The sequence below is a fragment of the Rhineura floridana genome, chromosome 3 (genome assembly GCF_030035675.1).
Source record: "Rhineura floridana isolate rRhiFlo1 chromosome 3, rRhiFlo1.hap2, whole genome shotgun sequence".
NCBI classification, from domain to species: Eukaryota; Metazoa; Chordata; class Lepidosauria; order Squamata; family Rhineuridae; genus Rhineura; species Rhineura floridana.
Window position 1 is genome coordinate 87576946 of NC_084482.1, and position 26422 is coordinate 87603367.

Genomic DNA, 26422 nt, shown 5'->3' on the forward strand with positions numbered 1-26422 from the left:
GAGCCAAACTCCCTTTAGCCGCAGCTGGTTACACGTGAAAAGGTAAGGAGGTCTTTTATTTTAATTCTATTCTAAGGCTCTGAAAAGGTAAGGAGGTCTTTTATTTTAATTCTATTCTAAGGCTCTGCATTGTCACGTACATTCAAGGTGATATTGGTAATATAAAATAGAGGGATATTAATAAGACATCCTTAAGGTGATTGGTCAAGTAGGTATCCAAAATGTTTAAAACAATCAATATACCTGTAGGTGGATTTTTGTTTTGCTGTATCTAATAAAACTGACTGTGATATCCTTAAAATTTACACCGGGGATTTCCAAACTGTGGCCTGTGCACCAGGAGTGGTCCGCAAGCTTCATTCAGGTGGGCTGCAGCATGTCTGAAAAAAAAAATTAAAAATCATACATATCTAGCACAATGCAGTACAATTGCTATAATAAGCAGAAAAATCTTGAAGTGGACCACAAGGAAAAAAGTGTGGAAGCCGCATCATTGAAGCTTAGAGGTGTTCCACAATTGCTGCAGATCCACTGTGTAGTTAACACAGAAGAGCTCCATCACTACCTATTGATACATTTTTTAATTTGCAAGCTAGAGTAAATTGGATCGACAAGTTCAGGGAGGAAGGTGAAGCTAGTTGTTTGTGTGATAGAAAGAGTAACTGTAGTTGTAATAAAACTGTAATAAAAAGGATGATGATGATGATGATGATGATGATGATGATGATGCGTTACCCACCCTTCACCCTGAGGTGCCAGGGTGCTTTACAATAATTTAAAGCACATCCCTAAAAACAATTTAAAACAAGTTACAAACACAAAATATACATATGACTAATGTCCTGGGAGTCATATCCATTGAGGTCAACCAGCTTACTTTTGTAAGACATTTACCTCCCACCTCCCCAAGAAGTCAGGTGAGGTATAAAGGAAACATAAACATTTTGGGTTCTATTCAGCCAAGTTCTATTTAGAGTAAACCCATTGATATCAATGAACCTAACATACTCATGGTTATTAATCTCAGTGGATTTATTCATGAGTAGGACTAGCATTGGATGTTACCTAAAGATTTCCAGAGGAGGTAGCTGAGTTAGTCTTTTGCTGCAAAACAGTCAGAGAGTCTTGTTGCCCCTTAAAGAGTTAACAAATTTATCATGGAATATGCTTTTGTGGACTCCAGCCTTTGTCAGATGTGATTAAGTGGACTTGAGTCCATGAAATCTAAGCAATAATAAATGTATTAGTATTTAAGGGGCTACAGGATTCTTTGATTAAATCAACCAATTCAAATGCATAATATTCATAAACAATATTACCTTTACCTCAAACCTGAGACTCCTCATTTCCCCAGTACTGAGCATCCCAGGTGTGCAACTTTTAAATGTGGGGTGTGACTGCTGTGACCAATCTGAGCCCCAGCCTCAGAAATGTATATAGTGCCTTCAGCTCTCTGACACCTGAAATACCATTATACCTACAGCTTGCCAAGGTTTAGTGACCTACACTAGTGCTATTGGAATGGAGTAGAAAGATTAGAGTAGCCATTTGTGGCTCATGTTCCTTACCATTTTGTGATTTCGAGAACTAGTTGGCAAAACAGATATAAGCTTAATATGATTTTGTTAAATGCCCTTGCTTATATCCCTCATTCTCTCCCAATGTAAGTACGTAACTAACAAAATATCCCGATAACATTTAGTCTTATATATTATTAAACTTTGTAATATGTAAATAACATTTGAAGAAATTTTCAATCGGGGTTCAGGCCTGGTTTTGGCACTGAGACTGCCTTGGTCGCCCTGTTTGATGACCTATGTCGAGAAAGAGACAGAGAGAGTGTAACTCTGTTGATTCTCCTTGACCTCTCAGCGGCTTTTGATACCATCGACCATGGTATCCTTCTGGAGAGGCTTGCGGAATTGGGAGTTGGAGGCACTGCTTGGCAGTGGTTCCGCTCCTACTTAGCGGGTCGTCTCCAGAAGATAGTGCTTGGGGAACATTGCTCGACACCATGGGTTCTCCAATGTGGAGTCCCGCAGGGTTCGGTTCTGTCTCCCATGCTTTTTAACATTTATATGAAGCCGCTGGGGGCGGTCATCAGGAGTTTTGGAGTGCGTTGTCATCAGTATGCTGATGACACGCAGCTCTACTTCTCCTTTACATCTTCTTCAGGTGAGGCAGTCGACGTGCTGAACCATTGCCTGGCTGCGACAATGGACTGGATGAGAACTCAATCCTGACAAGACTGAGATGCTGTTGGTGGATGGTTTCTCTGATCGGATGGTGGGTATATACCCTGTCCTGGATGGGGTTACACTCCCCCTAAAGGAACAGGTGCGTAGTCTGGGAGTCATCTTAGACTCTTCCCTCACACTTGAGGCTCATGTAGCCTCGGTGGCCCAGAATGCGTTCTACCAACTTCAGTTGGTAGCCCAGCTACGTCCCTATCTGAGTAAGGAGGACCTCTCATCAGTGGTACATGCTATGGTAACCTCGCGTCTGGACTACTGCAATGCGCTTTACGTAGGGCTACCTTTGAAGACGATTCGGAAGCTACAGCTAGTGCAAAATGCGGCGGCCAGACTGCTAACAAGAACTAAGCGGTCTGAGCATATAACACCTGTGCTAGCCCGTTTGCACTGGCTTCCAATATGCTTCCAGGCCAGATTCAAAGTGTTGGTACTTACCTATAAAGCCTTATACGACGCGGGACCATGATATCTGTCGGAACGCCTCTCCCGATATGAACCGGCCCGTACACTACGGTCTACTACGAAGGCCCTCCTCTGGGTTCCGACTCATAGGGAAGCCCGGAGAGTGGTGACAAGATCTAGGGCCTTCTCAGTGGTGGCCCCCGAACTATGGAATGGTCTGTCCGAGGAGGTGCGCCTGGCGCTGACACTATCATCTTTTCGGCGCCAGGTTAAAACCTTTCTCTTCTCTGAGGCATTTTAATTCCTGTTAATTCTAAATTATTATATTTTGATTTTAGACTGTACAGTTTTGTGTACAGTTTTGTGTTATTTTTATTGTATTTTTAATGTTCACCGCCCAGAGAGCTGTTGCTAGTCGGGCGGTATATAAGCTTAATTAATTAATTAAATAAATAAATAAATATACATATTTGTTTTAATTTTGAAATAAATCTCTTATGTCTCTAGTGCTGATGACTTATAAACCAGCTGCTGTATGATTAATGGTGTACTAAGGTGCACATTTCTTTTTAAGAATTTTTGTGGTGGCAGTAGAAATGTAAGGCATAACTTGATTAAGGCACATTTAATATATAACATTATTTCTGGGATCATAAGTATTCCTATTCCTTCACACTTGGTACTGCAGTAGTGGAATTGGGTAAAATAAGGCACTAAGCCAGGTGTGGGAAACCTTTGGCCTTCCAGATGTTGAACAACAGCTCCCACCAGTGCTGGTCATTGGACATTCTTGCTAAGGCTGATAGTAGTTTCGGTTCAGCAACATCTGGAGGGTGAAAGATTTCCCACACCCGCGCTTGGCCATGAAAAGGCCCCTCCAAGCCACTGTGACAATTTTGCTATATACCATTTTTCTGATAAAATTGCTCATGTCCAATCTGACTTGTAAGCTGCTATGAGTGCAAACTGGTAAGGGTGACTCATATAGATCTGCTTCTTAAGGCTTATAGGATCAATTTCAATTATTTTTTAACTAAGAACATGGTCAAGATTCTTGGGGGAAAACTGCATCCTGCTTATTTATGCATTGCCCATCCTGGCTTCAGAAACAAGCATGGAGAACCTCTAGCCTTCCAGATGTTGTTGGACTTGTCTCACACCAGTGCTCACAAGCATGGTCAGGGATATGTGGAGGATCAGAGGTTCTCAATCCCTGCTCAAAAACCTATTCAACAAAAGATAGTAAAGCCATTGCTTTACTAAACACACATGTAGTTGTACTCATTGTTAATAAGGCCTTGGAACAGGAAGAAATTGTTATATCCATAAAGGAGGCTACAATCTGTCTTGTGACTTAAAAAACATTCTTGATGTGGGAAATAAGTTATAGGCCTATATCCAATTTGTGGACAAGATGATTTCTGGACAGTTGATGGTGAAGCAACTCCAGGAATTTCTGAAGAAATCCAGTGCCCTGACCCCTTAACAATTTAAGAACATACCTACAGCCAACAGATATTTCTATCAAACTTTAAAAAGATATTTTAAACAGATATTTCCATCAAACTTTTAAAAGCAGGGAAATTGGGCAGCTACACGTATAGTGAATGCACCAGGGGATCATGAGACCTGACCTCCTCTCTGAGATAGTGTACTGCTCTACAAATTTGTCAAAATGCAAACACAATTTGGGTTGGTCTTTCACAGTCCAATCCACTTCCTGTGTAGGTTGGAAAAAATTGGTAACATGTGACTCTGAGCATGTGATGAGTGGTGGCAATACCTGCCATCTCCAAAGATGGAGAATGACATTTTTGTATGTTTGCTGGTGTTCTTACTTTGCTTCTTTCCTGTGTTACTACTGTTTCTACAGAGTATCCAACCTAGAAAATTATATTTCTCTCATTGTTCATCTTAGAAATCTGTGTCAAATTTATTTTTATTAATTTCAAAGCCTTTTTGTTGGTCAATGTCATATTTCAGAGTGGGAAGGAGAGGAGGGAGGGGGAGGGGCAGGAGAAAGGCAGGTCTGATCATTTGCATATATTGAGTTCAATGGGATTTACTCCCAAGCAGTCATGCTTAGAATAGGTAAAACTGGCCATGGAGGAGGAAGAGAGGCAAAGGATAGGGGAGGGGATTGGAAGGGCATGGGGATGGGGAGGGAGGGAGGGGTAAAGAAAGGGGGAGAGAAGGGGCAAAGGAAGGGGATATGAGGGAAGAGAAGGGGAGGGGAGGTTTGATCATTTGCATGCTTTTTGAGTTCACTGGGATTTATTACTGTACAGTCATGCTTAGGAAAGGTGAAATTGACCTGGAGAAGGGGCAAGTAGGAGGGGTAAGGGGGAGAGTAGAGGAGGAAGGGTATGGATAGGGAGGAAAGTGGAGGAGAGAGGAAGGGGGAGGGGAGGAGATTGGGTGGGTGGACAATAGGCAGAGGGAAAGCCCCTTTCCTTTCCAAAAGGAAAACATTGTGAACACTATCATTGTTTTTCAGGGCTTCCCCATCTTTTTATTCTACACAGACACATGTAGTTTCCCACCCAAATTTAAACCAAAGCTGTCCCTGGACACATCCACACCAGATCTTTATTTCACTTTAGACAGTCATGGCTTCTCCCAAAGAATCCTGGGAAGTGTAGTTTGTGAAGGGTGCTGAGAGTTGTTAGGAGACTGACAGAGCTCCAGTGGCCAGAGTGGTTGAACAGTCAGCCCCTCTTCTGAGATTATAGCTCTGTGAGAGGAATAGGGCCTCTCCTAGCAACTCTCAGCACCCTTCACAAACTACACTTCCCAGGTGTAAAGTGGGAATTCCCAGGATTCTTTGGGGAAAGCCATGACTAAAGTGAAATAAATGTCTGTTGCGCATGTGGCCACCTGATTAGCCAAGCCAAACAGCTGTGAGTTTGGCTTTTAGAACACTGATGGTTCTTACTGAGCATGCCTGACACTATAACGGACATCAATGTTAAGTTTCTTAAATTAATTGAAAACCAGTTAGGCATTTTTTTTAATTTCAAACTGCAGAAGATACAGGTCAGAGTATGAGGCAAGGTGAGTAATAGGATTACAGGTACTCTGTGAACATGGGTGATTTTTAATTAATTTCAGCAAATTATGAGACCACTGACAAAAAATTTCAACAGAGGTCTGGATTTTTCTCTCTTGTTTTACACTTTGAACTCCGGATTCTCTCTGACTGTTGTGTGTATCACCATGAAAACTTAGAGGGTTGTTAAGCAAGCGTTTCTGAGTTCAGGACTATACGTTTTGTAAGGTTTTGTTTTGAAGTGAGGTTATGGGAAATAGCAGAATGGCATGGGGGGTACTTTCAATTTAATACTGCGGAATGTGAAAAACCCAGGCTAGCTATAGTATACAGCCACTCTCATGGCTATATAATACTTTTAATAAATGGGATATATTACTAAAACATAATTTAGCAGTGCAATGTATTTTATACAGATATTGAGGGATCCTATTTTAAAATTCTTTTAACTTAATGGTGCATCTAGTGTATTTTTCTGTCTTGACATTTGAATTTAAATGTAGATAGGCACTTCAATCTTGAATCATCACATTCAAAAATGTATTCTATTCATTGAAACCAATGAATACATCAAATAAATAAAGCCATGAATTTTCACAAGCTATAATTTACAAATATCTAAGCCTCTTGGGCAGAGTCCTATACAGTTGCAATAAACAGCCATTCTTTAATCCTTTGAACAACGTTTTATGTTTCTTTCATTCACAGATGGCATGCCTGTTGCTCATCCTAATTTCTTTACTGGGTCTGGTTAGTCATTCAGAAGGAAAACTAGAAGTATTAAATAATGGTAAGTAATCTATATCAGCAACCTGACGTTTTTAAACTGTATGGCCTGAATCCAAGGCATTGTGCACAGTGTTCTGTGCATGCACAGTGGCTTTTCAATAGCAGCCCCTGTGATTTCCCAAAGACTGGAAGGCCTCTGAAACGAGGGTCAAGAAACTGTCTTTGGAAAAGCAAATTGGCCACAAGCATCCTGTGCATTGTGCATGGGCCTTTCTGGATGATAATGGCTTGGTCAATATTCACATAATTGTTTTTGAAGAAGATTGTGACTAGGCAGATTTATATCTGATTTAAATCAAACACATTAAGGTGACAATATAGTATACTTACATATGAAGGAGAAATGTGTTCACATTTTAAAGCAAGCTAACACAATTCAGTGGTCCCAGACTTACATGCAAATCATAACAGAGCTAACAGTCAGATCACCCACTTCTCCAAATTTTGTGATGCAGTTTCACTTCAAAAAACCATATGTTATGGGGAAAATGTGTATGGAGTGCATATTTTATGGGGATATAAAAGTATTTTAGGAGAACAATGCATATAAAATGTGTACAGAATGCATACACTTTACATGCACATTTTCAGGGCAGTTTTTTAAGCCACACATACACAAAAAGAAAACCAGGATAAAATGGGCATATGACTGAGTGCATGCAAAACTAGCACAGAAAGGAAATAGGCTGATCCTTCTAACTCTAACCATAGGTACTTATCACCTAAGAATATAGTACTGAGTATTCCTGATCCTCTACAAAGCAATGTGAGACACCCCTGAAAGTTTCTGTAAGCATCATGTAAGAAACTGACACCAAGCAGAAACTAACCAATTCTCTATTCACAGTCTCTATCAAAGCAGAAGTTTCAGTCCCTTTCAATTAGAAAACAAAAAGACAACCGTATGTGGCAGACTCTATGCAAGCAACAAACATCAGAGTCAGAGTAATCATTTCACATACAAAATCTGAACAAGTAATAAACATTCATTAATGTTTGCTCATCCTATATGTGATAATGAGGAGCTGAACATGCAAATATTTATTTATTAATTAATTAAATTTATATCCCACCGTTCCTCCCAGTAGGAGCCCAAGGCAGCAAACAAAAATACTAAAAACACTCTAAAACATTATAAAAACAGACTTTAAAACATATTAAAACAAAACATCTTTAAAAACATCTTTTTTTAAAAGCTTGAAAAACATCTTAAAAAGCAATGCCAACACAGACGCAGACTGGGATAAGGTCTCTGCTTAAAAGGCTTGTTGAAAGAGGAAGGTCTTCTGCATGTGTCAAAAAAGTAACAGAGATGGTGCCGGTCTAAAATTTAAGGGAAGGGAATTCCAACGGGTAGGTGCCACAACACTAAAGGTCCATTTCCTATGTTGTGCAGAATGGACCTCCTGATAAGATGGTATCTGCAGGAGGCCCTCACCTGCAGAGCGTAGTGATCAACTGGGTATATAAGGGATAAGATGATCTTTCAGGTATCCTGGTCCCAAGCTGTATAGGGCTTTGTACACCAAAACCAGAACCTTGAACTTGGCCTGGTAGATAATGAGCAGCCAGTGCAATTCTTTCAGCAGCAGGGTGACATGTTGGCGATACCCTGCCCCAATGAGCAGTCATGCCACCACATTTTGCACCAGCTGCAGCTTCCGGACCAACCTCAAGGGCAGTTCCACATAGAGTGCATTACAGTAATCCAGCCTGGAGGTAACCAGTGCATGGACAACACAGTGGTCAGGCTATCCCAGTCCAGAAACAGCTGCAGCTGTCCTACCAGCCGAAGCTGGTAAAAGGCACTTCTAGCCACTGAGGTCTTCTGGGTCACTAGCAACAAAGATGGATCCAGGAGCACCCCAGACTGCAGACCTGATCTTTCACAGGGAGTATGACCCTATCCAAAGCAGGCAACTGACCAATTATCTGAACTTGGGAACCACCAACCCGAAGTGCCTCCATCTTATTAGGATTTGGACTCAGTTTATCGGCCCACATACAGCCCACCACCGAGTCCAGGCAGCAGTCCAGGGCTTGCACAGCCTTTTCTGATTCAGATGTTACAGAGAAACAAAGCTAGGTATCAGCAAATAGGTTCCTAGCAGTGCAATGAAAGACCAGTTTTGAAAAGCAGATTACCAGTGAAGCAAATAGCATAAGATTTTTTTAAAGTGTTTATCGTTTTAAAAAGTCATGTGAGGCAATGCAGGTTTGAATTACACATCCCAGATTATTTTCAAAAAAGAAGGAGAGTAATCATGGGGACATTTAAGCATGATCTTTTTCATGAAATATGGTTTCCCTTCTTTAGTTATATCAATTGTCAGGGGTCAGGGAAACGTCCTCCAGCTACTCATAACTCAGAAATCTTGAGCAATGTGATCTGCAAGTGTTCTTTTTATTCTTGGTTGTACCTCGGCTTTGTTTAAACCAGATGATTGTTAATGTTTATTATACTTACCTCAAAATAAAAGATTTTTTTAAAAAAGAAATGAAAGCTAAAACGCTTTTTCACTGTAATGCACATCTCTTCATAGAGTTACCTTCTACGGTAATATGAATCATTGTGGTGGACTTAATTTTGCTATTTGTGATGCCTTTACATTGAGCCTATAGATAGAAATGACTACTTTACTCCATGGTGAACTGTCTCATCTGAAGGTAAAACTATATATGGCAACAGTAAGCCCAGTTTTTAGTCCCTTGTTACGAAGCAAGATGAAGGTGGAAGGCATTTTTAGAGGGAAAATGGCAAGGAAGAAGGGTGATTAATCCTTTCTCCCACTCACTGGATAGTATTTAATACTATTTCTACTCACAGTAGACCCATTGAAGTTAATAGATATGACTAACTTAGATTCATTCATTTCAGTGGGCCTACTCTGAGCAGGACTTAGTTGAATTCAATGCCTTTCTCCACCTCTTGCTGGTTTGACCCTGTTTTTTCCTGGGCTCCAATATTTGAAATAAGCCAAGGTTAGGGAGGGTGAATGGCCCAAGGATAGGGGATGTGGGAGGAAAGAGGCTGGCAGGAGAATGCTTAAGCACCCCAACTGCTGTATCTCCCTTTCTGCCCCTACATTCCCATTATTTGGCAGACTCTGAGTTGGGAATCTGTGTTTGCTTGTGTAACATGTAGTTCAGCTCTGTATCCTCCTACCAAACAGTAAGAAGAATTGTATCACACATCAGCTCACAAAGTATGGAAATACCATGTAGAAGAATGGATGATAAAATGGTGGTGTGTTTGTTAAGCAGACCTTGAGTCCTGCTTGCTACAGCAGGTGAAGGAGGAGGACAGAATTCAAGCAACATAGTGGCTGCCTCCTCTCCTCACTGGGTGACAAATTTTAATGTGCAGAGGGGAGAGAATCTGTAGGTTGCAGCTTGAGAATGCAATTTGCACAGCATCAAGGTACCCTGGCTGTCTTTTCCCAGGAGCCAAGACAGACAAAGACAGGGAAGAGTGGAAATTCATCCCCTTTGTTCTCCAGGCATACAGTACTAGTTTCCTCACATGGAATAAACACCATTGCAGTGAAGGATTTTTCTCCTAAGTGTCTGTGTGAAAGTTATGTTTTATAACAATAATATGTGCAAATAATCAGCTGGATTGAATTTTATGCCACAAAGGGGATGGATATACCGATGAATATTTTCCAAGTGGTAGCACATTTTGGATCTTGTCTATAACACCCTGCCAAATGTTTACAAGAATTGTAGCACAAAGCAGGTGCAGATATGTCATTATTTATTAGATGTATTAGTCACTTGTTACCTGAAGGTCTCCAAGTGACATACAGCAATGTTAAACACAAAGACAAATGCATCATACTATAAAAACAAAAGAATAAAGCAACAACACCCCCATACAGCGACAGGAAGCTCTGTGTGACAAATGTACGGGGTAAAATAGTGGTCCATGCAAAGTATTCTCATTGGCCAGAACATGCCAGCCCCCTGTTCTTCAACCTTGGTCCCCAGGTGTTGTCAGACTACAACTCCCATCAACCCCAACCAGCTTAGCCAATGGCCAAGGATGATGGGAGTTATAGTCCAACAACATCTGGGGGCCCAAGTTTGAAGAACAGTGTGGTAGCCCAACCAGGCACCCACCTGAACAATCTCATGAAATTCCTCTGAAGCAGTTTCCTTCCAGCCACTGGTTCAGATGAATAACAGCTTAAACGGAAACTGCCTCTTTATATGAATATACTAGTTTTTGTCTACATTTCTTTTTAAATCTTTCAATCATAAAATTCAAGTTAAAAAGGAAGTTAATTTATTAGTATTTTCAAGGAGCACAGTATTGGGATGTAGGATCTACCTTTTTCTTAGGCTCACCATTCTCTGCTCTTTTCTTTTTGCATCGTCCAGTTTACATTGTTGAATCAAATTGGCCAAATTCTGCAGCACCACCTGAGAAATTAACACTCGCCTGCAGTACATCTGAGGAGCAACATCCATCCGTTTATTGGATGAAAGATCAGAAATGGAAAGGAAATGGCATGAATTTAGAAATAAGTGTCAAGGAGCCCCTGGATGCTGGCAACTACACCTGTAGGAGTAACGCCACACATGATATTTTAAGTTACAGTACTGTGTATATTCAGAAGATAAATGACAAAGGGGAAATAGCTGAGCCAATTCTCATTGGTTTTAAAGGTAAGTCTGTGAGCAATATTGTTTCTTGATATGCAGAATGCAAACCAGTAGTGCTATGTAAGAGAGGCCGGGAGAGGCCGTGCAAGCCCTGGACTGCTGCCTGGACTCGGTGGTGGGCTGGATGAGGGCCAGTAAACTGAGTCTGAATCCTAGGAAGACAGAGGCACTATGGGTTCGTGGTTCCCGAGTTCAGATAATTGCTCAGTTGCCTGCTTGAATGGGGTCGTACTCCCTCTGAAAGACCAGGTCTGTAGTCTGGGGTGCTCCTAGATCCATCTTTATTGCTAGAGGCCCAGGTGACCTCAGTGGCTAGGAGTGCCTTTCACCAGCTTCAGCTGGTAAGACAGCTGTGGCCTTTTCTGGACCAGGATAGCCTGACCACTGTTGTCCATGCACTGGTAACCTCCAGGCTGGATTACTGTAATGCGCTCTATGTGGGGCTGCCCTTGAGGTTGGTCCAGAAGCTCCAGCTGATGCAAAATGCAGTGGCAAGACTGCTCATTGGGGCAGGGTATCACCAACATGTCACCTCCCTGCTGAAAGAACCGTATTGGTTGCCCATTTGCTACTGGGCCAAGTTCAAGGTTCTAGTTTGGTGTACAAAGAAAGCCCCATACAGCTTGGGACCAGGATACCTGAAAGGCCGTCTTATCCCTTATATACCCAGTTGATCACTGCGCTCTGCAGGTGAGGGCCTCCTGCAGATATCATCTTATCAGGAGGTCCGTTCTGCACAACATAGGAAATGGACCTTTAGTGTTGCGGCACCTACCCTGTGGAACTCCCTCCCCTTAAATATTAGACAGGCGCCATCTCTGTTATCTTTCTGGTGCCTATTGAAGACCTTCCTCTTTCAACAAGCCTTTTGAGACCTTATCCCAGTCTGCGTCTGTGTTGTAATTGCTTTTTAATACGTTTTTAAACCCTTTTTTAAAAAACCAATATGTTTTTAACCTTTTTTAAAGATCTCTTCAAAGCTTTTTAATTTTTTTTGAAGTTTAATTACACATGATAGTTTAATTACACATGATAGTCACCATAGGCAGAATCATTTTTCTTATTCCTTTCGCATATATATATATATATATATATATATATATATATATATATATATAAGGAGTCACACCTGGCTATACCGTTTTTCCTTAAATAAAAAAAGAAATTTAAAACAGGGGACTAAAGTTGGGAGATTAAGCGAATGCCTGTGTAAACAGATATATCTTCCAGAGCCTTCTCAGTCTACTTCATGGTTCTGATACAGCAGAATGTTGCCTATGATAGCTCTAAAATGTGCTGTCTTGTTTGCTGCTACAGCCTACTCTTAAAAGTGTACATTCTTTGTTTCATTCAACCAGACAATGGACTTTATTTCAAATGCACAGCAAACAATTACTCTGGGCACTTCCAGTGCTTTTGGACACCACACATCCGGATTTCACCTTTGCAGTTCAAAATTAAGTAAGATACTGTTGTTATGTTTTCTGTATTGTTTCAAATACTGCAGTCAGTAGAGAGTAGAGCCAAGTCATCCTTTTATGTAAGTGTTTAAGGAAGGATATAGAGAACTTCCATAGACAGAAGATTCCTATAACAAGGCACTTAATGGCTGTAGCATTGCTACAGATAGAAAATGGGTGAGAAACTCTTGCTTGAAAAGTTCTGTTGAGAGTTGGGCTGAAGCTCTTGTGGCAGAGAGTGATAACACTATAACTCACCCATTAAACAGATATATAGGATAGGAAAAGTAGCATTTTCAAACTGTCTGGCTCTCTGTGCTTCTTCCTAATGTGATATAACTTTACAATAACTTATGAGTAGGGAAGCTGTGCTTGGAGCCTCACAGGGTTTCTTTTTATTTCTAAATCTCTTCTGAATATTTTCATGACAATGACAAATCAGGCAAATGATTGCATTAATTACTTTAGAGGAAACGATGAAAAAAAATTATTGGAAGATGATAAGCTGAAATCACTTAGCAATAACAAGTTTTTTCTGGAACAATGAGTTTTATGACACCTTAAAGACTAATAGATTTGTTGCGTGACAAGCATTTGCATTTGTGAATTGGAGCCCACTATCATATACATGAATTGTTATCCTCAGTTGGCAGGTACATAAACACACACATACACACAAACAGTGAGGGAAGTGTGAACAGTGGGACCAAAAGAATACAAAACACAAGAGGGACCATCGTCATGTGATATCTATGCAAAGCTCAAATATTTAAAAAATAAGTATAGTGACTGTTTAGAACCCAGTATCTTCCTAGCTTCTTTGTCCTAACTATCAACATTACTATTACTATTACTATTACTATTACTATTACTATTACTATTATTTCTTCTGTTGAAGTTCAGGACAGCAAACAACAAGTGATGAAAGAATAAAAAAATCTTTTAAACATCTCCATTCGCCAGCTGCCCTTTGAAAGTACATAAGGGTGGTTTTGTTTGTTTTGCTAATTCAGTCATGTTATGGAAAGTTCAAGTCAGCTGCAGTAGTGAAACATGTCAATTAAACACTAACACAGCTGGGCCGGCACCACGCATGACTGGGCCCTTGGGCACCAGCCTGCACCAGGGCTGCAGCACAGTAGCCCAGCACCCCCATACAGGCAGCGCAGGGCTAATAAGCCTGCCTGTGCATCCCGCCTACCTCTCCCATCCCTGTGAAAGATATGTGTACTGTGTGTGCATGCCTGCCATCAACCAAAATGGCAACAGGGGCATCAGCCCCTTAGGGAAGCCGCTGCCGCCATCTTGGTTGATGGCAGGTATGTGTGCATAGTGCTCACAGGGATGAGACAGCTAGGTGGGGCATGCGGACAGGCTTATTGAAGCCTGTACTGGGGAGGTGCCTGGGAGCTCCCTCTCCGAGATCCATGGCAGGATCAGGAACCAACGCTACCGCTGATCACAGAATGGGAGTGCTACCTTCCCACCCTAAGGAGGAGCCCTTCAGGGTCCCCTCTGGGCAGCAAGGGCCCTTGGCCAAGGCCCAACCTGGTTGCCCTCTGGTGCCAGCCCTGAACACAGCAGTTGCTTTTATGAGCACCTAGTCTGAGGAATGTAGAGCACACAGGTGAAAAATAAGCCCATAAGATTCTTGATTTAAATTGCAAGCAGAAGATCATTTCCAGCAGCAAGCGAACATACCTTAAAATATATTAGAATACTGTGAACTAGAAAAATCGGCATTGCAAACCAGATGTTATGAACTTCTGTGCCATCCCTCTGCTGTGGTTGAATAGTAATGATTTTCCCAGTATCCTTGGAGACTAAAATGTCCTCTCATTTCGTTCTCTCAGTTGTTTCTGAATTTTGCCATTTCTGCTGTAAAAAATGCATGTATTTATGCTTTGGGGCAGAAATGGGGAATCTTCAGCCCTCCAGATGTTGCTGGACTCCAATTCCATCAGCCCCAGCCAGCATGGCCAATGGTGGGAGTTGTAGTATAACATGGCATGATGGGAGTTGTAGTATAACAACATCTGGAGGGCCACAGGATCCCCACCCCTGCTTTAGGGTGTAGAGAGACTGACTTGCAGAAGGGAATTGTTGGCAGGTAGTACATGATATATACTACCACCCCACAAGATTTTCCTTTTGCTGGCATTCATTATCTTAGAGGATGAGCAGATGAATGAGCCAATGACAGTATGGCTGACGCTGTTAGTCCTGTAATATTGTCACTTGAGAGGATATGGGGACACAGCCAGCATCTAGATTTCTTGCACAGTCTAGTCTTTTCTAACTGTTGTCACACTTCATGCAAATAATGCAATGTGCTCTAGTCCATGAAAGCTAATGACACAGTAAATCTGATCTGTTAGTTTTTAAAGCACCACAACCCTCTTTGTTGCAGTATACTAATTTGGCTACCCCTATTATTTTCTGAATAAATTTATTCTGCATTTAAGGTGTTCTTGCTGCTAAAGTTGGTAAACAGAGTTAAGAAGTAATTTTCTACATTTTGAAGGAAATAACCCATTCATTTCTATCTCTGTTCTGAATTCAGGGTAACTTCAGAAAATGCAGTTTGTGATGAGCCCGTGAAGAATTCCATGGGAGAGGGGTACTCTACTTCCTGCAAAAAAGGAAATCTCTGCCCATCTACTGAGGAGTACGAACAAACTGGGATAGTTCTAGAAGTTTTCCATGGATTTGTATATGAAAGACATATTCACTACTTCTTCATCAAAGACATCTGTGAGTCACGCAAAAAGGGCCCTCTCTCAATTGAGCAGGGCTTGGAATGGGGCAAGAAATGAAATACTTGTTAAAGAACTTAGGTTGGCTTAAGAGCAAGTTATTTGAACTTGGGGTAGAGACACACTTACTGTTGTGCCGGTTCCAGTGCATCGCCATCTCTCTTTTCTGAAAACGGGGACACATGACACTAGTCAAACTGCCCCTTTTTACTCTAAAACCTGGTCAGATCAGCTCCATTGATTTCGCGAGTGATTGGTAGATCAACCTGTTGCCCCTTCAGGCGTGGCCAATGGAAATGCTTTGCTATAGGCTCAAGTAGAAATAGTGATTGGCCCAGCACTTTACTGGGGTCTGAAGTCTGCACTGGGGAGGGGAGGTGTGTCCAACCAAAGGCAAAGTTACTTCAAAACACAGCCAGAAAAACCATTCTCAATGCTTTAGAAGCATTAAATCTACCCACAGCTTTAGTTCCTGCTGAAATCAATGGAATGAGCCAGTGACGGTATGGCTCATGAGTGGTGATTAACTTGATTCAATGGGACCTCAGTTCAGTTAACTTACTCTGGATCCAACCCATAGTAATTATACAGTCATGAGAGTGGCTGTATACTATAGCCAGCGTGGATTTTTCACATTCCACAATGTTAAATTGAAAATACCCCCATGACATTCTGATGCTTCCCATAAGCTCATTTCAACACAAACCCTTTCAAAACATATAATACTGAACTCAGAAACGCTTGCTTAACAACCCTCTAAATTTTGATGGCGATACACAGAACAGTCAGAGAGAATGGACAGTACCCATCCATTTTCCTCCCCTCCCTTTCCTGTCCTCCTCCTCTCCCTGCCCCTCCCTCAGGTGAGTTTCACCTATCCTAAGATTGCCAGGAGTAAATCCCAAACTCAAAAAGCATGCAAATAATCCAACTGTCCTCCTCTTCCCTTCCCCCTCCTGTCTGCTCCCATTCCCCTCCTCCCCTCTACCCTTCCACCTCCCCCCTCTTCCCCTCCCCTCCTCCTCCTCCCCTCCCCATCCCATTATGGTCAGTTTCACCTATCCTATGTATGATTGCATGGGAGTAATTCCCATTGAACTCAATAATCATGCAAATTATCAAAGCTGCCCTCTCCTCCTCCCTCCTATCCCTTCCCTCTTCCCCTTCCTTCCCCCTTCCTTCCTTCACCCGTCCCTTCCCCAATTCCATCCCCTTCCAATCCCCTCCTCCCCTTCCCCCTCCCCTCCCCTCCTCCCCCTCTGCCCTCCCCCTCCCCTCCCCTCCTCCCCTCCTCCCCCTCCCTCTCCCCTCCCCTCCTCCCCCTCCCTCTCCCCTCCCCTCCTCCCCCTCCCCTCCTCCCCCTCCCTCTCCCCTCCCCTCCTCCCCCTCCCCCTCCCCCTCCCTCTCCCCTCCCCCCCTCCCTCTCCCCTCCCCCCCTCCCTCTCCCCTCCCCACTAATCCACTGTAAATAATGAAATGGAAATAAATAATCAGATATCTATATTTAGTGATGGAACATAAGGAGGCCAAAGAACCTTATCTGAGGAATCATTTCTATATCTGGAAGGGCTTACTACCCCTCATACCTTTATTCACATAATGACTCCATATAGATTCATTTATTCCTTACCACACTTTTAACACCTTTTGCTCATACAGTTATAGTGGTTAAAAGGGAGTAAAATGTTAAGCACACCACTTTCTCTACAATGTATTTAAGTCATTTAGCGTAGTGATTCTTATCTGTGATAATGATTATTGAGAGGCAAACCCCACCTCTGTCAAATGACATGGAGTAAGGTGCAACCAATTTCAGTGCAAAAGGAGATACACAACTAAACCATTCTTGGCCTCAGCAACCTATCAGGAATTTCAAATCCAAGCTGCAACATGAGCTTCTGAAAGGAACAGATGAATCATTAAACAGGCTTGCCAACAGGTATTATGCAAGCAATAGCTTCTGTATTACTAATGCTAATTAGTGTTCTGTTCTAATGCTTACATAATGCTAAACATTACACTTTAATGGTACACAGAACTGTAACAGACTTCCTCAAGCATATACACATGGCTCGTATCCAACATAGACAGAATATTGTCCTGGTGGGTATCCTGAGTTTAGGTCCATTCTCTGGATTAGTTAATCAATGAGACTGTGATCTCATGAATGGTCCCCAATGTTTACTTCTCTTCCTAATGGCAGCACTTAGTATATGAAGGAGGGAAGACAAACTGTAGAAGATGCTTCCTCCATCAAAGCAAGGATGGGGCCATTTGTCCAGCTGTAGTCTCTCTTTAATTGCCACAATTAGGAAAACAAAACAGAGATGTGGTTGTCTGAGTGTCATAGTTACTTTCTGAAACATTTGGTGTTATGCACTAAACCTAGACCTCAGCTCACAAAGGAGCACTCAAGCAATGCCTCACAATCCATACCTTCCATCTGTGGTAGGATTGCCAGGCTCAGGGCCTGAGACTGATCCTGTATCTTGAGGAGAAGAGAAAGTCAGCCAAGTGCAGGTGTTCTTGCGACTCTGTAATGGGAAAAACCACAAGGTAGAATTCTCCCTTCCCCCTGCACAACTTTTAAAGATACAGAAGACCTCTAGGAGGCCAGGCCTGGCAACCCTAATCTGTGGTGACTAAAAAGAGTCACTACAGCGTAGCCCTATTCCATAGCCAGGAGCATTTTGGAATATGCATCATTGTTATCTGCATCCATCTTTTTAATGAATGAGCAGCATTAAAAGGATGGATGCAGATAAACAGTTTCCTGGCATTTTCATTTGACCTCACAATACTGTCAAAATCGAAATGAATATTTACATGAGGAAGGCTAGAGTGGCATTAGCAACCAATGGCAGCAGTGAGGAGGACAGTTACACAAGGCAGGGCATTCCCAGTTGAAGCACCCCACTTATGGAACTCTTTCCCAGGTGCAATTAAGTTGTCCCCCACTCAAGCTGCGTTCAGATGCAATTTGAAAACTCATCTATTTCTCCAGGCCTTTGGGTATGATTGGTGTTAGGGAGCATTACTTCCTGCTTTTTTGTTTGACCTGATTTGTTTCCTATTAAAATGTTTTTCTGATTAACTTAATGTTTCATGTCAGTCATCCTATGCTCCCTTTCGGAAGGAAGGGCAGGATATCCATTTGAGAAATAAGTATATTTAACCACTTGTCCTGCACTTCCTAAAAGCAATGAATACACTTATGTGATTACATGCTGGCTAATCAGTGAGGTTGCTTACCTTAAATGAATGGACAAGAAGTGGCAAGGTAGCTTTCCTGGAGAAGAGGCCGTTCTGCTAAGTAATAAACTTCCAGGGTTTAATAGGCAAGATCTCCTCTCATTTGCCTGTTTCATAGCATTGTTAAAGGTTGTACTTGTACTTACAGATCTTGTGAGTTTCCCCAATTGCTTCTTCTATGGCAGCCAGCGTAGCAAATAGATAAAACGCACACACCTCAACCCTAACATGTATTTGGACCCTCAGAGCTCATCCAAATAATAAATAATAAATGATAATGATGCTGGTGCAGGTGCAAAGCCATCAGCTCTGTGTATTATACAGTTAAAAACTATGCTGATCTGATCACCTCTTGCAGTAAAGCCTGATATTCCTGAGTGCCAAATTGACAACAGCAATGTAGTGACTTGGACACCACCCAAAACCTGGAGCACTCCAGTTACTTACTATGGGCTGACGTATCAAATCAAGACTGTTCAGCATGACTCTAAAGACAAGGTAATTCTTTTCATAAGTGGATGCTTTTCCTTTTTAAGGTATGTTGATGTCCTATCATGGGAAGGCATACAACAGAAGCTATGAAGCTGTGAGAACGAGGATTAAAGGTGAACTTGGTGGTCTTTTAGGCCATTGCAGGACATGTGGATATTCTTGCTGGATTAGGCATCCAGATCCATTTAGTCCTACTTTTTATTTACCTTCCAGCACTGGGCATCCAGGTGTGCTTAGGATGCTCACAAACAAGGGGCGATATAGATTGTAATTATTTCCTTCTTGTTTATCCCAGCATTGCAGTCAGAGGAACATTACCTCTGAACATAGAACCACAGTCTATAGATATTTCAGCCTCTCTTACTGCCAGACAATGACTTCATGAACCTTGAGCCAAATCAAACCTATCATTTTTCAGACAACATAGCTATCCTCACCTGCTATCCTCATTCTCTACCTCCCATCAGCCCCAGCCACCCAGCATGGCCATGGTCAGGGATGATGGGAGTTGTAGTCCAGCAACATCTGGAGGGCCACAGATATACAGGTGTGTGTGGGCGGGAGCAGGAATATGGTGGCACATCCCATCTCTGGCTATCCATGTTCAGCTCCTACCTGCAAATTGTAGGCACGTAGGCTTGCCTGCTCCTTCAAGGATCCTTTGTAATTCATTAAAGTGGGCTGTGCTTTTATTCTCAGATTTGTGAGGTTGATAATAGTGTGCTGCTCCAAAATGGAAACACCTTACGCTGCTACAAGCGAGAGTGCAAATATAAACACTGCTTTATTCGTGCCAGGGATCGCTACAACAAAAATTCTTCTTGGAGCAATTGGTCTCCGCCTTGCAGGTATGGTTAAATATACCATTGATTTCAATGACTGAATCTATTTGGTGGTTAGGATGTATCAATGAGTGTCTTGGTGCTCTATCTGCACTCAATGTATTGTCTACATAATACAAGCTCTATATTAATAGGAAAAACTGAAATTATATTAGACATGGAGAAGCTAACCTGTATGCAACAGTTTATTCCAGCTAACCTTGTCAGTATTTTTTGTTTCATGCTATTCTATCTGTTTGCACTTATTCTCTTTTTGTTTCTTACCACTTTCAACAGCGCAGATTGTTCTTCCTGATTTTTGATGATATCATACACAGAGACACTAAAGCCAAGTTTGGGCTTGGTATTTTAATATGCATAGTGTTTGCTTAATAAGCATGCTGGTTTAGGCATCCACATCTGCTTTACCCCATGTCCTGCTGTTTCAAAGCTTTCCAGATTGCTAAAGTATGCAGCCTCCTATTATCCTAGACCAGGACCTGGGATCTTTTTTCATCCAGAGGGTCAAATTCCCTTGTGGAGAATCTTCCAGGGCCAACATGCAAGTGGCAGGCATGGTCATAGGCAAAGGTGGGAGGAACAATGGATGTGATTTTTACCTTTGTAGAGGAGGCTACATTTTTGCCACACAAAAGTCAGGGGTTTCTATACATGCACACCTATCTTCTTCAACCAGGAAGCAAGAGCTGTTATCACAGTTCAAGGGCACATTCCAGCTAGACAAAAGCACTTCTGTAGGGAGTAGAGGAGGGCTAGACAAACAGGCCTGAAAGGTCACATCCAACCATTGAGCTTGAGGTTCCCCTTTCCTAGAGCAATGACAGACAATTTTCCCTTTTTCATGGGGTTTCTTCCTTCAGATTAGGGAAAGGCAGGGTACAAGGTAACAACTATCCATCCGTTTCTGAAAAGGAAGTTCCAGAAGGAGAGTCCTACCACAAAAGGGCTTCTCTGAGTTTTGATTTCTCTCCTCCCCCTGCCCTGGAGAAAAAAAAACTGAACTTTGTATGTGCTCTCCATTCCTTTCACTGTCCTCTAAGTGGTTTTACGCAGTATGGCCTAGTAGAGTGTCTGCAGACCAATGTTGAGACATTGGGAGAGTTTATGAGCTCATCCCCTCCCTCCCTTCTCCAGAGCAAATAGTGTCCACTCCAATCATTTGTTGGCTGTAATTTCACATTAATTCTGCACTAGCTCTAACAACTATTCCTGCTTCATATCCAGAGTCTGATATGGTTAAAAAAAAAAAAATTCTTTAAACTCTGGTTAAAAAAGAAACCTGGTTAGCATAATCATGGTTCGCATCACTACATGTGTAATGCTGAACCACAGATAAAGGAGACAACATGATGAGGGGGTTTGAGAGTGCTGAAGAAGCTAAGAGCAATGCCGTTGGGAGTCTAGACCAAGAGGCTAGACTTCTAGTAGGGGCACCCAAGGCAGAATGGTCAAAGCTGAGATACCAGACTAAGATGCATCCAAACTCAGAGGATGGCAATGGTAAACCACCTCTGAATATCTCTTACCACGAAACCCCTATGAACAGAATGTGAATTCATTATAAAAGAATGAATGGTCTTTATGAACAGAGTATCCAAAATGCAACATGAGATAGTGCTGGAAGATGAGACCCCCAGGTCAGAAGGCACTCACTGAGCTACTGGGGAAGAACAAAGGATGAGTACAAGTAGCGCTGTGACTAATGATGCAGCTGGGTCAAAGCTGAAAGGAAGCCCAGAGGCTGATGCGCACAGATGCGAAAGCAGAGACCGGAGTTGTACGCAGAAGTACAGGAAGAAGTTGATCACACACCAAAACAAGATGTGCTGATAATCATGGGGGACTGGAATGCAAAAGTAGGGAACAGAGAAGAACTAGGAATTGTGGGGAAATGGGGCTTAGGAGATACAAATGAAGCAGGAGAAAGACTTACTGAATTCTGTGAAGCCAATACTTTGTTTCTTACAAACACATTTTTTTGAGCAACCGAAAAGATGACTGTGGACATCACCAGATGGCCAATATAGGAATCAAATTGATTATATAATTGGTAGCAGAAGATGGAGAAGTTCTATACTTTCTGCGAAAACAAGACCAGGAGCAGACTGCGGTACAGATCATGAACTGGTCATATCGAAAATCAGAGTAAAGCTAAAGCAATCATAATGCCAAAATACCATTTAAATAACATCCCAGAAGAATATAAAGATCAAATAAGGAACAGATTTGAGGCTTTAAACTTAGTTGACAGAGAACCAGAAGAACTATGGAATGAAGTCAGAGACATGATCAGGGAAGAATGCAAAAAGACGATACCTCTAGTTAAAAAGAGAGAAAGTCCTCAGTGGATGACTGAAGAAACTCTTAAAATGGTTAAAGAGAGAAGGAAAGCAAGAGCAAAAGGAGATAGAAACACAGTCAGAACCCTAAATGCAACAATACAGAGACTAGTACGTAGAGACAAAGAAAACTATTACAATAGTGATTGTATAGAAATAGAAGAGGACAACAAAAAGGGAAGAACTCAAGAGCCCTATTCCAAAAGATTAGAGAAATGAAAGGGAAATTTAAACCAAGAGTAGGGATGTTGAATAATCAACAGGGGAACACACTGATTGACCGAGATGAAATAAAAGGAAGATGGAAGCAATACACTGAAGAACTCTATAAAAGAGATACAAGGATGACAGATTCATTCACGGAGGAACCGTATGATGAAGAACCAGAAATTTTAGAATGTGAGGTAAAAGCTGCTCTTAAAATACTTGGAAGAAACAAATCACCAGGAATAGATGGCATACCAATAGAGTTCCTACAAGCTCCTGAGACTGAATCTGTCCAAGGTTTGACAAAAAAAAATTCAACAAATATGGAAAACTAAACAATGGCCCACAGACTGGAAGCATTCAATATATATCCCAGTTCCAAAGAAACGGGATCCCAGGGAATGCAGTAATTATCAAACTATTGCCTTCATATGCCATGCAAGTAAAGTAATGTTCAAGATTCTACAGCAAAGGCAATTACCATATATGGAGCGAGAAATGCCAGACGTCCAAGCTGGATTTAGAAAGGGAAGAGGCACCAGAGATCATATTGCAAACATAGGCTGGATAATGGAACAGGCCAAGGAATTTCAGAAGAAAATCACTCTGTGCTTTACAGATTATACCAAAGCCTTTGACAGTGTAGATCATGAAAAACTATGGAATGCTTTAAAAGAAATGGGGGTGCCACAGCATCTGATTGTCCTGATGCACAACCTATACTCTGGACAAGAGGCTACTGTAAGGACAGAATATGGAGAAACTGATTGGTTCCCAATTGGAAAGGGTGTGCGACAAGGGTGTATTTTATCACCCTATTTGTTTAATCTGTACACAGAACATATCATACAGAAAGCAGGATTGGACCAAGATGAAGGAGGTGTGAAAACTGGAGGGAGAAATATCAACAATTTAAGACATGCAGACGATACCATACTATTAGCAGAAACCAGTAATGATTTGAAATGAATGCTGATGAAAGTTAAAGAGGAAAGCACAAAAGCAGGACTACAGCTCAACGTCAAAAAGACTAAAGTAATGACAACAGAAGATTTATGTAACTTTAAAGTTGACAATGAGGACATTGAAGTTGTCAAGGATTATCAATACCTCGGCACAGTCATTAACCAAAATGGAGACCGTAGTCAAGAATTCAGAAGAAGGCTAGGACTGGGCAGGGCAGCTGTGAGAGAACTAGAAAAGGTCCTCAAATGCAAAGATGTATCACTGAACACCAAAGTCAGCATCATTCAGACTATGGTATTCCCGATCTCTATGTATGGATGTGAAAGTTGAACAGTGAAAAAAGCGGATAAGAGGAAAATCAACTCATTTGAAATGTGGTGTTGGAGGAGAGCTTTGTGTATACCATGGACTGCGAAAAAGACAAATAACTGGGTGTTAGAACAAATTAAACCAGAACTGTCACTAGAAGCTAAAATGATGAAACTGAGGTGATCATACTTTGGACACATAATGAGAAGACCTGATTCACTAGAAAGGACAATAATGCTGGGAAAAACAGAAGAGAGTAGAAAAAGAGGGAGGCCAAACAAGAGATGGATTGATTCCATAAAGGAAGCCACAGACCTGAACTTACAAGATCTGAACAGGGTGGTCCATGACAGATGCTCTTGGAGATTCATAGGGTCACCATAAATCATAATCGACTTGAGGGCACATAACAACAAATTCATGCCGGAAAGGGCAGAGGGGAGGGAGAATGCAAACCTACTGATTGCTTAACCACCATGGTTAAGACTGCAATCCTTGGAGTAAGCTCCACTTAACTCAATGGAACTTAATTAATATATGCTAGCAAATTAAACCTTATATTTGGCACAGTAGCATATTGGCAGTCAGTGCAGTTCCTTAAGCGGGGTGTTCAGTGCTGATGGAAGGTTGCTATACTCAGCAACATAACCACTGCATTCTTCACCAGCTGCAGCTTCTGAACCAGCCTTCAGGGCAGCCCCACATAGAGTGCATTGCAGTAATCTAACCTCGAGATTTCCAGTGCATGACCTACTGTATACAAACTTTTATACAGTTGTAACTGGCCTACCAGCTGAAGCTGGTAAAAGGGCCCCCTACCCACTGTGGCCATGTGAGCCTCCAGATTACAGAAAATCTAAATTAATTCATTATCTGCTTTCTTTGTTACTATGGTTGCATTGTTTTATTTTTGGTTTGGCTTTTTTTTAAAAAAAATAAAGTGCTGAATGATTTTATTGTTGCTATGTTTTATATTGTAACCCACTCTGAAATCATTAATTCATATACAGGATTGCACAGGTAGGAGATTCCCATCATAACATCATCAGGCCTATAGCAATTCCCACTACTACTTCTAGGTAAGGGGTCAGAATAAAAGCCAGGGGGGAGGAAGAAAATAATACGAGGAGAGAGATAGTCTTGGTCCAACCTGCCAATGAGAAAGAGACCTCTGAGTTATCAAACATGTTTGCAACTTTTACCTTGTTTTCAGCAGGAAATTCCCCAAGAATGACAAACCACACATCAAGGAGGAGAAAACCAAAATAGAACCATGCAAGTGTCAGAAGAACTGAAGCTGAAAACCTGCAGAAGATGTGCATTTAATGAATTACTATTTATAGTTGTTATTTATTATTATTATTTATTCAGTTTGTCTGCCGTTTTTCCACACATTTATTTCATTTATCACCTACAGATACAAGCAGATTTAAAATTGAATGCTGCCTTTATCATTTCTTGTTGTTCTCAAGGAGAGCATAGTTTAAACTGTAACACGTTCCACCTAGAACGAATATCTTGTCGTAATGAAGGCAAATGGCTAACCATTTCTCACCTACAGAAATTATGAGAGTAAGTTCCATTGGAATTAGTGGTATTTCCCCAAGAAATGTATTAAGCATTTGTGGCTTCAGTTACTCTGTACCAGCCATTTTCATTTTTAAACATGTAACCAGGAACCTCCGTGGTGCAGAGTGGTAAGCGGCAGTAATGCAGCCGAAGCTCTGATCACAACTGGAGTTCAATTTCAACAGAAGGAGGAAGTCGAATCTCGGGTAAAAGGGGTCGAGGTCCACTCAGCCTTCCATCCATTCATGGTCAGTAAAATTAGTACCCGGCATATGCTGGGGGGTAAAGAAAGGCCGGGGAAGGAACTGGCAATCCCACCCCATATATACAGTCTGCCTAGTAAACGTCGCAAGACGTCACCCTAACAGTCGGAAATGTCTCGCACTATAAGTGGGGGACACCTTTACCTTTTTTTAACCAGGAACAAAAGTAAGCTACTAAATGAACAAGCTAATTTTTATGAAATAATAATAATATGCACATAGCCTTTGCATGTACAAATGAACACATGGATAGGACTACACCAATGGGAATCACTCTCACAGGTACACCCAAAGTGCATATCCTCTCTATGAGATTATGTGCAGCAAAATGGATGGCCAGCACACTGCCACCATAGGCATAGCTTGTGCCTGTTGGCTTTTAGAATGTATCTTATTTTTTATTGTTTTATTATTTCAATCATTTTGAGCAAGACGTAGGATAATGGGTCATCCGTGACTGAATCTGCAAGGTGACTCCTAAACTCTTACATATATATTAACTATTATATATTAACTTATTTTTATTCATATGGATATAAGCTCTAAATAATGGATTTTCTATCTCTGGATCTTCAGGATAATGTTTTTTCCTTTTTCGATATCTGTTTCATATTTATTATGTAAACATAAATTTACACTTGTATTTATGGATGCTTTTAGAACTTTGAAACGACATTTCTGTCTTTTATAACATTTGTATTAAAAGAGTATCTCACAGAAAGGATGGGTTCCATGAAGCATTTATTGGAAAGACATCTCCAGCCTCCCAATTAGAGATGGAATGAATACACTCCTGATAGGGGG

The 26422-nt window shown here is 41.5% G+C and overlaps 1 protein-coding gene across 2 annotated transcripts; it reads left to right on the forward strand.

Annotated features, from left to right (window-relative positions):
- Positions 1 to 26179, forward strand: LOC133382207 (interleukin-12 subunit beta-like). 2 transcript variants are annotated; one of them, XM_061621883.1, is made up of 8 exons: positions 1 to 42; positions 6415 to 6496; positions 10879 to 11166; positions 12522 to 12624; positions 15187 to 15377; positions 18990 to 19129; positions 19823 to 19971; positions 25000 to 26179. In XM_061621883.1, the coding sequence occupies exons 2-8, from the start codon at positions 6415 to 6417 to the stop codon at positions 25079 to 25081; spliced, it is 1035 nt and encodes a 344-aa protein (XP_061477867.1). In that variant the 5' UTR covers positions 1 to 42; the 3' UTR covers positions 25082 to 26179. The 2 variants fall into 2 exon arrangements, with proteins under 2 accessions (XP_061477867.1, XP_061477868.1); XM_061621884.1 differs by having other exon boundaries at positions 25003 to 26179.
- Positions 26180 to 26422: the final 243 nt, after the last annotated feature.

What these genes read in the sequence shown, in the direction of transcription:
- LOC133382207 (XM_061621883.1), top strand. Translation starts at nt 6,415, where the DNA reads ATGGCATGCCTGTTGCTCATCCTAATTTCTTTACTGGGTCTGGTTAGT. An exon ending in CCTTTGCAGTTCAAAATTAA is followed by an intron (nt 12,625 to 15,186) that starts GTAAGATACTGT and finishes TTCTGAATTCAG; the next exon opens with GGTAACTTCAGAAAATGCAG. An exon ending in AATTGGTCTCCGCCTTGCAG is followed by an intron (nt 19,972 to 24,999) that starts GTATGGTTAAAT and finishes CCTTGTTTTCAG; the next exon opens with CAGGAAATTCCCCAAGAATG.